We start from the raw sequence: 13162 nt of genomic DNA, 5'->3' as shown, positions 1-13162 counted from the left end.
CCCAGTGGGTCACCCATCATGGGATTGCTTTAGCCCCCTTCTCGCTTAACTTCAGAGTTCCTACGGAACCCGAAGCCAGTGAGCTCCGAAAAGGCCTCGTGCTAGGTAGGGATGATAATATACATATAAGGATCACACCCTTGAGCGATATGGGATCTTACAATCCACCCTCTTTAGGGGCCCGACGTTCTTGTCGGCACACCACGCCCAGGGTTAGGCTCTGATACCAAATTTCACATCCCGGCCCCGCCAGGACCACTTCCAGGGCCCGACTTCACCGTAGCACGATATTGTCCACTTTGGGCCCCAACCACGCCCTCACGGTTTTATTTCTGGGAACTCACACGAGAATTTTTCAGTGGGTCACCCATCATGGGAATGCTCTAGCCCCCTTCTCGCTTAACTTCGGAGTTCCTACGGAACCCGAAGCCAATGAGTTCCCAAAAGGCCTCGTGCTAGGTAGGGATGAGAATATACATATAAGGATCACACCCCTGGACGATGTGAGATCTTACAGTACCCACCCTGACTCGACTCGTTTCTTTTAAACCCGAGTCTGATTTGATCCCTTCAAAATTAAACCCGACCTAACCCTAGTTGTACCTAAGAAACTATAGAACCATTGACCTCCACCTGAAGGTCAGGTACCAACAGCCTGTTTTAGCCATCCTCAGTGCTTGATCACAATCTCCCTTTTCACGGAAAATGAAAAAATAAAGCTGTGTTTTTTTTTTCATTTCAAAATTGTCACGTAAACTTACAACAGTAAAAAAAAAAAAAAAAAAGGCAATAAAAACTCTTCAAGTGAGTTTTTAGTTTTTCACGTGGAGCCGAGTCAATTGAGATTTTATGAAAATTTACGAAAAATTATTGATATTTTGTAGAGATCAAGTGAAGTAGTCAACCGTAAATCGAGACTTACATCATTTTAAAATTCGCAGCGGCGCCAAAAACTACCCGCGCAAAATCCAAGTAACCGATTAAGCGCGAACTCAGAAAAATTCACTTCCCGCCATTTTCGTGAGTGCTCAAATGGCAAGTGCAATGGCAATCGCAGCGCCAAACCCTCTCACTCTCTCTCCCCCTCCCTCCCTAAAACCCAACAATCAGCAAGAGATCCCATCTCAGAAAAAATGGATCTCTCCGACATAGCAAGGAAGCTCGACCTCTCCGACTCCAAGCACGTCATCCGACGAGCCGCCGAGCTCCGCCGTCTCTGCGACATCCAGTTCGACTCTTCCATAATCGGCGTCGTAAGCTTCTCTCAAAATCCCTAAATCTCTATCTGATAAATTTTCCCAACTGGGTATTTTGTTTATCGATTTTACTTATGATTCGCAGGGCGAGGTTTGCAAAGCTGTGATTTGCTTAGAAATCGCCGCCACAAGGTAATCGAGCTTTTGATTTTGCAACCGCGTTGGCTTTCAGTATCGTACTTTAATTTTACGGTTGTAATTGTTTCGGATTGAATTGGTTTACAGATCGGGGCTCCTATTCGATCGGAAAAAGGCGATAATGTTGAGTGGGATGTCTGAAAAGGCTTACACCAGATCCTACAATTCGATGCAGAATGGCCTCGGGGTCAAGTGGGTTTTCGATTTCTCATTTGCCTGTTCCGATTTCGATGTGACATTTCGGTTTAGTGAGTGGATGCTGATTATTGGATTGGATTGTGTGTTGTGGTGGTTGTGTAGGAACAAGCTGGATGTTAGAGAACTGGCAATTCAGTTTGGGTGTGTTCGGATCATTCCCTTTGTACAGAAGGCTTTGTCTCTGTAAGATTTGATTTCTTTTCCGCAATTCATTGCCAATCTCTTTCGGGTTTTGATGTATACTTCCATGTGTTTGCTTCATGGGGTTGCATATTACATGCTAGATGTTTGACAGAATGCTGCTGAGAGCATCGCGTTCTGTTAATTTGTTAGGATGGCTCATTCTAAGTGTAGATTTTTATTCTGTTCTGTTTCAGTTACAAGACTCGGTTTCTTGCATCGTTGCCAGCTTCTCGGCGTGCAAGTGCCGATTTCACTCGACCTGTGTTCATTGCTGTGGCATTCTATTTGTGTGCAAAAAAACACAAGGTATCCCCGTGACCTCTCTCTCTCTCTCTCTCACACTTGGTTTCAAGGCAAGAAAGTAATTTCCTCCGTTGAGCTTTTACTAATTACAGTGTCATACCTAATATGTTTGCAGTTAAAGGTAGACAAGCTTAAGTTGATTGAGCTTTGTGGTGCATCTGAAACTGAATTCTCTTCCGTAAGATACAGCCTTTCTACCATGCAAGAGTGTCTTTTGTTGCCAACTACATTTTGTTTCTAGTCTTCATTATGTACATCTATCAAATATGTGAGCTTCTTCTGCAGGTTTCGACTTCCATGAAGGACTTGTGCTTTGATGTTTGTGGGACTGAAAAGGAAAAGAAAGATCCCAAGGATGTGAAGGGGAACCGAGGTAGGTGTCAGTCGCTGAATTTATGTTATAACATTGCCATGGTGCATAACTTGATGTTTTTCCATCATCATAACTTGATGTTTTTCCATCATTAACTTATTGATTTTTCGCAGAGCTTTTAGATGTTTTGCCGGAGAAAAGGAAACTCGAGGATGGTGGCTATTCTTCCGATGAAGGAAACGAGGTACAAATAACCTAATTCTAATTGCTACATTGGTTCCTAGCTGAGCTGAAGGCATTGTTTATGCTTGCCCCTATATAAGCACACATAAACAGACCTGCAGGCTTCGTCCCTGCAACCTGTTATCATGCTATTTTCTTCTTTCGGTTGGCCACATTTGATGGCAATCATGCCACTTCCTTATCGAAGCAAACTGGATTTTCTACACGAGATATAGTTAGAATTCTGATAGGATCGCAATGCTTCTCTTTTAATATCGATTATGTTTTTTTTGAATTCTGTGGTGATGGGTATTACCATCCATTTCTTTTGCTACCTTGAGGTCAAACACGCTTTAGAGTGGACTCTGCCTGTACAGCATGAGGGAACAAATGATATAGCTTTCGTTTTTCTGTTCTTGATCAGTCTACTTATCTTAACAACCCCTAGAGTAAGCCACCCTAGAAGTGAAAACTATGGAATCCAACTGTTTGATGCACTTGAACTTGCAGCCTTCAAGTTACAAGCGTCACAAAAAGATGGAAAAGCATGCCTACGAGGGTTGGAAAACCTCAGTCCTCACATCTAATAAAGAAACCAAGGCAAAAGGTTTGAATGCGCTTCCCTTCAGATCGTTTCACTCTGTACCAATCACTCACATTGAGATAGAAAAACACCTAACTATTATGTGTTTGCTCTTCTCAGTTCTTTGCAAGCGGACCAGACAGACTAGCCTAAACTTTTTGAAGGATGTACACGTATCCGAAACTCAGAACTTGGAGGCTGTATAGGACGATACATGTTTGCCTTCTTGGATCAATAGAAAGCAATGAAAATTTCAGCTATGAATACAAGCAGAGTTTATGTTTTTTGGTTGCGGATGGCCATTGCTCATCAAGTATCTTGGGTTGGTTTATTTAACTCATTGGAGCTTTGCAATTTTTTTTTTAATTTTATTATTTTTGGTAAACCATAAGAATGCTCGTTGCCTAACACACAAGATAAACTAGGACCGCACTTATGTTAGATGAAACCAGCATTGTGTCAAAATCAATCAAAATGTAGAGAATTTCATATTTTTGTGAGATGTGTTCGACATGTGACGGTTATAATTTGGAAATTTCCAAAATGCTCTCCAAGGAGTACAACCTACTTGGACCAGTAATGTTTGCGTATAAAAGATTATTTATAGGCAAACACTTGATCAATCTAGACCACAAAATCAAGAAAAACGGCAGAGTCCATTGGTATAAGATTATAGGCAAACACTTGATCAATATACTTATCATAAATTAACTAATAAGATAATCAATGTAATCTCTTAAATTCTAGCTGTTTGTTTAATTAAGTTTGTGATTATTTAGAACTGTTCAACTTTCACTCGTCGTCGTCGTCTTCCTTGTTAGCAGCGTCGTTGAAGGCAGTCAACCTCTCAACCGAGTTCATACTTCGCATTTTCACTGGCTTGCTTTTTTGGTTTTCCATTTTATAAAGCTTTATTCTCTCTACTTGAATCATATACCAATACCTTATCTTCACCATGTACCAATCATGCATATTGAGATAGAAAACTCTAACTTGGAGGCGGTATAAGTGAGACGGTTTAGGTTTGTTTATCGTCAAAGACGAATTTGAACCACATTATTGCTAGCCTATTGTGAGGCTAAGCCCACTCCTCTCTTAGTGTAAATAATATCATTTGTTAAAAAATTAATTAATTAAAAAAGACCAACATGGTGCCTAGCAAGAGAGAAACTTAAGTAGAGGGTCCAGTCAACTCAGCCTCTCCCCTCATATACTTTATCAAACTCTCTTTGCTGTTTGGTTAATTTGGCTGACGACTTTTTATTAAACCATCTTACAAATTAAACCATATAATGTTCATACCGAAGATTCACACATCACATGAGATCAAAATACAAAACGTCATATGCCTTGTGAGTAGCATACGTTCACCTAGTGTATGTTACTGACATATTTCGTATCTCTTTTTTTTCTTCCATCAACATCAACTTGTGAAGAGATTTTTCAATGTGATCGGTATACGGAATGGTACACCACGTGTCAGCATACAAATGGTGAGATATGTGTGCTAAAAAGTTAATAACTTAAAAAATTTAAAATTTTCTACCACTCCTATTAAAATACGTGGTGTACCATTTGTATTCCCGTCACAACTAAAAATTTCGTTAACTTGTGGTATCATAATTTATAATCTCCAAAATGCCTTCCAAGGAGCACAAGCTGACACGTCGTCCCCAGGGGCACTTTGGACTCTCCACCCTTCCGAGTGGAATTGTCGGGTTTTAAACGGGAATAAAATCTTCCCGTCATTTTTTCAGTCGAACGCCGGCGTCCCTTTTTTTGTCCGTCCCACAGGAACCCACAGGAAAATGAAAACTTGACCCACTTTTTCTTTTAAATTATTATTTTTATAAGTTTATCCTAATATAAAAATAATGGTGGGGGAAGAAAATTCCTAATTTAGTTTAGGGTTAGGCTCGCTTTCTCTAATTTAGGGCGATTTGGAGGAAAATTCGAATCGAATCGATAACTTTTGATGCGAATTTGGATTTGTGGGTTTCCTTCTTCGTCTTGATCGTCTTTTTTTTTCCCTGAAAAAATCAAAAGATGGGAATCGAGGTTTCCGATGAGCTGTTGGGAACTTTCGTCCCGGTTTTGATATATTGGGCGTATTCAGGGATTTACGTGCTGCTGGATTCGTTCGAGGAGTACCGATTGCACACCAGGAAGGACGAGGACGAGAAGAATTTGGTCTCCAAGAGAACTGTCGTCAAAGGGGTTCTTCTCCAGCAGACGATTCAGGCTATTGTCGCTATTATCCTGTTCACGGTAACTGCTTCAATTTCCTTTCCCTTTTTGTTGAGGCAAAATTTGGTTAATTTTGCATACTCAGAAGGTAATAATTTTGATTAGGTTATGAATCGGGAAAGTTTTTTTTTTTTTTTTTTTTTTTTTTTTTGGTGGGTAATTGGTTTGGTTTGGGAGGCTCAAATTTTGATTAATTTTCTTTTGGGGATAAATTCTGATCATTTGGTTTTGCACATGTTTTTTCCTTTCTGGGTTATGTTTATGGTGTGGTAATTGTAGCAAACAGGCTGGCTAATGGTGTTAGAAAGCATTAATGCCTATGCACCGCGTTGATCCCCCGATCCCCCTTCCCCGAACAACTAATAATTTAATCCACTAACTCTATCCTTTGTCAAAAGAAAATAAAATGTAACAAACAGGCTGATAAACGGCAGCCTAGTTGCATAATACCTTGGATTGTTCGTGTCGTTTTCTATTACATGGTTAGGAAAGTAGTTGGAAATGTGATGGTTGCAGGAGGTCCTGCTTCTTTTGTTTGGTTTACCTAATACTTTAGGTTTTGGTGATCTTATCCTCTTTGCATTGTATTGTTTTAGCGATCATGCTTTATGACATATCTTGGAATCTAAGCTTCACCGTGGAAGACGTTTGAGTTTTCAAGGGATGGACTTGTGTGTTATGCAAGCTTCTTTCCTTTTGTTGTTAGCATATGAGGAAAGTGTAACATGATTATAGAAAATTGGGTTCATTGATCAGTTTAGGACGATTGAACCAGAACTAGTCCAGCTGTGGCCACCTTCAGTCAGTTTGTGTGTCTTTTTTTTTTTTTTTCTGAAGAACTATTGTGAAAATTTTACTTTGTAAAGGTTTTAGCTTTTGAATAGTTAGGTGCTCCACTTCAATGTATGTCATAAGTACTACAAACTTTCACTAAAGGATGGTGGATGATTGAGTATCATTAGGTGGAGAACATTAGGTCCCTCATCCACCTTATTGTTTAATATTGACCCACAAATTACACGAAACAATTTGAAAGTTGTTACTATCCAAGATTGTCGTTGCTTTCCTCATGATAACCTTTTTTAGGGAGTAAAAACAGAATCTTTACTATGCATTGTGCTACCTTTTCTTCACTTGCTTTTGGTTCTGCTGTGGTTGTTGCAATCTATTTTTGCATGTAGCGTTATTCACAAGTCTTAGTTAGAGTTCCATTTTCTTAAAGTCCCAATTGATGCATGAATTACGGTCATTACTATAATTCTGCCTCATTTGTGCTGGGGTATGGTAGTTTTGTTTTTTGGCTAAAAGATTGTGTTTATACTTTATTGATAGCACCCTGCCATCAGCTTTTGTTTGTTGATTTTACATACGTAAACTTATGAAAAAAAATCCAATTGACAGGTGACAGGGAATGATGGCGGAGATGCAGGTACAAAGCCTTCTTTCATTGATCTAGGAAGACAGTTTGTTATTGCAATGGTGGTTTTGGATACCTGGCAATACTTTATGCATAGATACATGCACCACAACAAGTTCTTATACAAACATATCCATTCCCAACATCACCGACTTGTTGTGCCCTATGCATTTGGAGCTCTGTACAATCACCCTGTGGAGGGACTTCTCCTTGATACAATTGGCGGGGCTTTATCTTTTCTCTTCTCTGGTATGTCTCCTCGGGCCTCCATATTCTTCTTCTCCTTTGCGACCATCAAAACGGTGGACGATCATTGTGGATTATGGCTTCCTGGGAACCTCTTCCATGCATTGTTCAGAAATAATACTGCTTACCACGATGTCCATCACCAGCTCTATGGAAACAAGTATAACTTCTCCCAGCCTTTCTTTGTTGTGTGGGATAGAATACTTGGTACGTACATGCCTTACTCATTAGAGAAGAGAGCAGGTGGGGGCTTTGAAGTGCGGCCTAAGAAAGTGGAGAAGGAGAACTGATTCTTACATGAGGAAACATGAGTCTATATTCGATTGTACCAGTGTTTATTCTTTTTCTTTCTTAGGGAACCACACTGCCTAAATATTTTTGTATATACATATACTGTGTTGTGCCTTATTCTTTTGTTCTTCTTTTTGGATGAGTTTTAAACCTTAGTTGGGGAATTAAGAATTCATGTATTAAGATAAATTCCGAGAGTAGCTCCGGTGGTTTCAATCTTCCACCGGATTATGTCATCGTGAACTACATTTGCTTTTGGATTGGGGATGTGATTGTGCGGGGTCTACTTGCTCATGTAGTCTAATTCCTCCCTAGATTGTTTTCTATATTCTCTTCATGCTCGATAGTTGTAAGAATGAAAGTTCAATCTCGATTGGAATACAGATGAGATCAAAAAGGCCATCACTGGGGCAAACGATGCAATAGCTTCGGTTAGAGCAAAGCCCAAAATGGCACAATCAAATTATTGTTGACCGTTCTTGTGGTGTCATATTATTCCAACTCCGTTTAATTAAGACATCAAGATGTTAGATGTTGGTACTTTCTAAGTTTTGTTTAAAGCTCCATTCATGGGCAGCATGTTTCTGGTTTATGCATTCAATCTATTGTTTCGATTTTGTCGTTCAATTGGGTTTCGGATCCTAATTCCTATGTGTTAAGGAAATAGATTTCCGGTTACGAGTTAACCAGAACCATTGGTTGTGCCAAACTATTTCGTGCCAGAAATGGTTCGTTTAGAATGTCGACTAGGGAGTCCATCCGTTATTTTTGGTCTGAGACATATACGATATTCTAAATTACTCTGTTTGAATGAAAATTCAAATTCACCCTTGCAAATCCTATTCATCTTTTTCTGGACTAGTAAACGACACCTAAGGAAATTTTGTAAGATTTATGGTTTGGTTGGTAGCTAAGCTTTGTGTGGGATGCTTACTTTGCCACGCTAGCTATCCTATTTAGTTCACAGTCACAACCATGATCCTCAACGTGTGTACTTGAATTACACTTGATTTGATTACCCTTCAGTGTTTGGTGTGGTGTGTTTGATGTTGTTCGATGTTATCCTCTCTCGCATTCATGGCCCTCAACCACTTTCTCCTCCTCGGATTTACATCTTCACATGCATGTCTTTCTGATACAATTCGCTTGTCACGGAGTTTATACATTTTTCGTACCTGTCTCTCTTTCTCATAAAGTTGTGTTCATTCGTGAAGAGCAAATTTCTATCGTTTAACTTTACTTTTCTTACAAGATTACAGGGTTTAGTGTTCATGCTTCTCACCTCACAAGGTTATAATATATTGTATATACGCCTTGACATGCAAGTTTCTCTCACTTAGCTCTCCTCTTCTCGTGGCATCTCAAGACAATTGGAATGTTTCTAAAAGCTTTCCCAACAAACAACATAACCCCTGAGATTTACTGGTGGAAGGTAGAAAACCTAGCGTCTGTAGTAATCCCTCATACTATTGTTCATCTGGGTTTAGTTCTAGGACTCAAATACATCATAAAACTGCTAAAAACGATTGTTGTTTTTCCTTTTCTGCAGTTTACTTGTTATACTTGTACATCCATGCGTTCCGAGTTTGAAATTCTTCCATCACCTATCTGAGTAGGTAGGGTGCGGTTTCACCCATGCGTCCTGAGTTTGAAACTCTTTACATTTAATAGTTTCAAACTCTCATCCCATAATAATAATTTTATTAAAAAAAAAAAAGTTATACATGTACATCGAAATTAAAATATTTGGTCCAGGATTTGAGATGGAAGGGCTAAAAATGGGGCAGTGTATTTGTAAGCAAGTTAATGCAGATATAGATGCTTATCCAAATATGCTTTCTAATTTTTAATGGGGGTATGAATGTTTCATGCTGAGATTATGTTATTTTTGGAAGACATTCCTTCCTTTAAAATTGAAAGATCGACATTAAATAGTATAGAGCTGGAGATAATGGAAAATAATAATAAGAGGACTAAATTGATTGAACTATTGGATTTGGAGGTTTATTAAGGAACACATGGGAATCTTTCTTGCTTCTGGCCCTCTTCATGGTTGAACCTTTTTTTTTATTTTTTATTTTTTTATTTTTATGAAACTTATGGAATCTTTCTGGCTAGCTTCCATGAGGGGAGAAATTCTGGGCTTCGTAACTAGTTCACGTGTCTGTGCGGACTTTAAATACAAAAGCTCTCCTTATGGCGTACCACCACCTGCTCTGAAACCCACCACAATTCTATGTGATGACCTCACCTCCTTGCACGACCCTCATAGTCGACCCCCTGTGGGCGCCGTAACCAAGACCTTCTCTCGTGAGGGACCTAATATAAAGCACTTTATGTGTGATTATTGAGGGATTTAAATTGATGTTTACTTATAAAGATGTGATTTGTTATGTTAATTCTTGATTTGTCAACATATATAAATGGTTAAACGGTCTTTAAATTGAGTAAATTTTTGTAGACTTGATTTTTAGATAATAATAAAGAGAAATAAAGGTTGAGATTATCACATTTTTACGGTGAAATGATATCACATCGTTATTAATGAGGAATGGTCTAATGAAATAATGTAATATCGCCATTAATGAAGGAAAGGCAGACCATGGCCTGGCCTGAGCCAAGAATTGTCCAGATTCTCTGTGCAGGACGTTTATTCACATTTGCAATCATTATAAAGACCAGATGCGTGCTTCATACCCGGATTACTTATTACAAGTGGGAAGCAAATCCATCCCAGTGTGGGGTTTGATTGATTTTTGATTGTCTCTGATGATGGGGAGCTTTGTTTGTTTCTGCTATTTCTGTTTCTACCGAAATTCAAAGTAATTGGGAAGGATGAAAGAAGCGTAAAAGATTTGTAACTGTTTAACAGTTCACCGTTGTCTAGAATTCTCTATTTTGCTCTCTCTCTCTCTCTCTCTCTCTCTCTATATATATATATATCTCACTTCAGGTGTGGTCCTTAGAGGGGAATATAGACAAAAGATTTGACAACTCGACCATGTTAGCTCCCAGTTTAAGCTGCTTTTTTGCGAAGCATTGAAAGTGGAGTGTTGGGAGCCTCAGGTTTTGAATCCACAAGAATACAAGAAAAAAAAAGAAAGATTTGTAGCCTTCTAAACATGTCAAGGAAGAGGAAGCATTTGAAAACCAGTTTTCCTGTGCATGCGTGGAGAAAGGTGCTTTTACATCCATTTTCCTTGCAGAAATGTTTGGAAGGAACGACAAACCACTGCTACATCTATTTCAACGACAAGCCAGTGCTACATACGTTTCATCAAGAACTGATGATCTTTTAACGGTAAGAAAATGTTAGATGCAGACTTAAAAGAGTTATTGCGTAGTGAAATTGGATATTCAGAGTATATTTAGTCATTAAATTCAGTAATGTAGGTCATACATTAAATTTAATTTTGTATGTTATACACTAAGGTACTGTGGAGTTTTTATGGCAAGTGTGACTATGAATCAATGTACAGTATGCACCTTCTAAATTTTAAGTGGTTTAGACGTACTTTTTAATTTTTTCAGCGCAGATTCACTTGTTAAATTCAATAAGATATGGGGTGCGTACTTTGCCACGCTTTCCTATTTAGTTTACAGTCACAATCATGATCCTCAACGTGGGTGCTTGAATCAGAATGAGGATCCTCTTCGGATTCTCTTTGTGAGGATTCTCTCTGAATTCTCTTTGTGAGGATCCTGGAAATCCTTCTATTATATCCGTTCATCGCATATCATCGCATATCGTGCGGTCAAAATTCATTGTAAATTTTTTTTAATTTAAAATTAAATATAAACAGTATATAATGAAAACTAGCCGCACGGTGTATGATGAACGGATGTGATTGGAGGATCTGCTCATTTCTTGAATTATATACCTAAATTAATGAAATAATTAAATTATAGCAATGGTTCCTTAATTTTAACTCAATTGAAGCAATGATCTCTCAACTAAAAATTCATTATCATTGGTCTCTCAACTCATCAAAACGTGCAGTTATGATCCCTCATCTAAAAATTCATTACCATTGGTCTCTCAACTTTAATCCAACTAGAAAAATGGTCCCTCAACTTTAATCTAAGTGAAGCAATGGTCTTTCCAAGATAACTCATTTTGACAAAATTCTGACGAAGTTGACGAAAATGACCATAGTTACACGTTTTGATGAGTTGATGGACCAATGGTAATGAATTTTTAGTTAAATGGTCATTGCTCCAATTTAATTAAAAATGAAAGACCATTACTACAATTTACTCTAATAAAAGAGATGAAGATGGTTACGTTTTCCAATTAGAAGTAAACACTTGATCCGATTACCCCTCAGGGTTTATGCGGTGTGTTTGATTGATGTTGTTCGATGTTGTCCTCTCTCGCATTCATGGCCCCGAGGCCCTCAACGACTTTCTCCTTCTTGAATTTACATCTGCACATGCACGTCTTTCTGATGAGTAATGGTTAGGAAGATTAAATTTGTAGATAAACTTTGAAAACTAAAGAATATAAAAATTAATGATTGATTTATTACTTAAACATTAATAAACGTGCTCAGTGAAATATTGATAAACGTCCTAAAATATTATTGTTCATTTGGGATGAGTTCTAGGACTGAAATAAATCATAAGGATGAGTTCTAGGACAAATAAATCATAAAATATTTGGCCCAGGCACTTGAAATAGAAGGGCAAGAAATGGGGCAGTGTATTTATAAGCGAGTTATTGCAGATTTTGATGCTTATCCAATTATGCTCTCTGGTTTTTAATGAGGGTATGAATGTTTCATGGTGAGGATTATGTCATTTTTGGAAGACATTCCTTCCTTTAAAATTGAAAGATCGACATTAAAAAGTACATAGCTGGATAGAATGGAAAATTATAGTAAGAGAAGACTAAATTGAGTGAATTATTTGATTTGGAGGTTGTATTCAGGAGCACATGGGAACCTTTCTGGCTTCTGGCCGCTCTTCATGGTTGAACTTTTTTTTAACTAATGAATCTTTCTAGCCCTAATGAGGGGAGAAATTCTGGAGTTCGGTACCTGGATTACGTATATGTGCATACATAAACACAATATACCCCCTTATAGCCTACCACCGCTTTCTTTGAAACTCACCACTATCCTAGATAATGACCTCACCCCACTCCCACCACCCCCATTGCCCACCACCTATGGGTGTTGCACCCAAGACCTTCTCCCATGAGGACCCTAATGTAAATCACTTTATGTGTGATTATTGAGGGATTTAAATTGACGATTAATAAGGATGTTACTTGTTACATAAATTTTTTATTTTTCGACGTATATGAATGGTTTAACGGTCTTCAAAGTGAATGAATTTTTTAGATATGATATTTAGATGATAATAAGGGAACTAAAGGTTGTGATTATCACATTTTTAGGATGAAATAATGTCATCGTTATTGAATGAGGAATGGTCTAGTGAACTAGTGTTACATTGTCATTAACGAAGGAATAACTCAGACTATGGCTTGCCTGAACCAAATATTGTCTAAATTATATAATATTTGCTCCTAATACCAATGTAAATTCTCTATATACGACGTCTGTTCATATTGACAATCATTATAAAGACCAGATGCATGCTTCACACCCGGATTACTTATTACAAGTGGGAAGCAAATCCATCCCAGTGCGGGGTCTGATTGAGTTTTGATTGTCTCTGATGATGGACAGCTTTCTGTTCATAGAACCGGATCCAATGTTTCTGCTATTTCTGTTTCTACTGAAGTTCAAAGCAATTGT

General features: G+C 38.2%; 2 protein-coding genes across 2 annotated transcripts; both read left to right on the top strand.

Annotated features, from left to right (window-relative positions):
* Window positions 1-707: 707 nt before the first annotated feature.
* On the top strand, window positions 708-3530 carry LOC103950828 (origin of replication complex subunit 6). The gene is made up of 10 exons (XM_009362070.3): window positions 708-1253; window positions 1342-1388; window positions 1482-1586; window positions 1695-1775; window positions 1970-2081; window positions 2194-2256; window positions 2364-2451; window positions 2565-2635; window positions 3124-3220; window positions 3317-3530. The coding sequence occupies exons 1-10, from the start codon at window positions 1134-1136 to the stop codon at window positions 3400-3402; spliced, it is 870 nt and encodes a 289-aa protein (XP_009360345.1). The 5' UTR covers window positions 708-1133; the 3' UTR covers window positions 3403-3530.
* A 1429-nt stretch (window positions 3531-4959) lies between these two features.
* LOC103950829 (sphinganine C4-monooxygenase 1-like) lies at window positions 4960-7653 on the top strand. The gene is made up of 2 exons (XM_009362071.3): window positions 4960-5464; window positions 6845-7653. Exons 1-2 carry the CDS (start codon window positions 5243-5245, stop codon window positions 7394-7396), a joined length of 774 nt encoding a protein of 257 aa, XP_009360346.1. The 5' UTR covers window positions 4960-5242; the 3' UTR covers window positions 7397-7653.
* Window positions 7654-13162: the final 5509 nt, after the last annotated feature.

Source organism: the organism of the source record quoted next, unplaced genomic scaffold (genome assembly GCF_019419815.1).
Source record: "Pyrus x bretschneideri cultivar Hongxiangsu unplaced genomic scaffold, Pyrus_bretschneideri_v1 Contig6, whole genome shotgun sequence".
Classification (NCBI taxonomy): Eukaryota; Viridiplantae; Streptophyta; class Magnoliopsida; order Rosales; family Rosaceae; genus Pyrus; species Pyrus x bretschneideri.
This window is presented reverse-complemented; position numbering and strand designations above follow the sequence as displayed.

What these genes read in the sequence shown, in the direction of transcription:
- LOC103950829 (XM_009362071.3), top strand. Translation starts at nt 5,243, where the DNA reads ATGGGAATCGAGGTTTCCGATGAGCTGTTGGGAACTTTCGTCCCGGTT. An exon ending in TCGCTATTATCCTGTTCACG is followed by an intron (nt 5,465 to 6,844) that starts GTAACTGCTTCA and finishes TCCAATTGACAG; the next exon opens with GTGACAGGGAATGATGGCGG.
- LOC103950828 (XM_009362070.3), top strand. Translation starts at nt 1,134, where the DNA reads ATGGATCTCTCCGACATAGCAAGGAAGCTCGACCTCTCCGACTCCAAG. An exon ending in GTACAGAAGGCTTTGTCTCT is followed by an intron (nt 1,776 to 1,969) that starts GTAAGATTTGAT and finishes GTTCTGTTTCAG; the next exon opens with TTACAAGACTCGGTTTCTTG. An exon ending in TGTGTGCAAAAAAACACAAG is followed by an intron (nt 2,082 to 2,193) that starts GTATCCCCGTGA and finishes ATATGTTTGCAG; the next exon opens with TTAAAGGTAGACAAGCTTAA.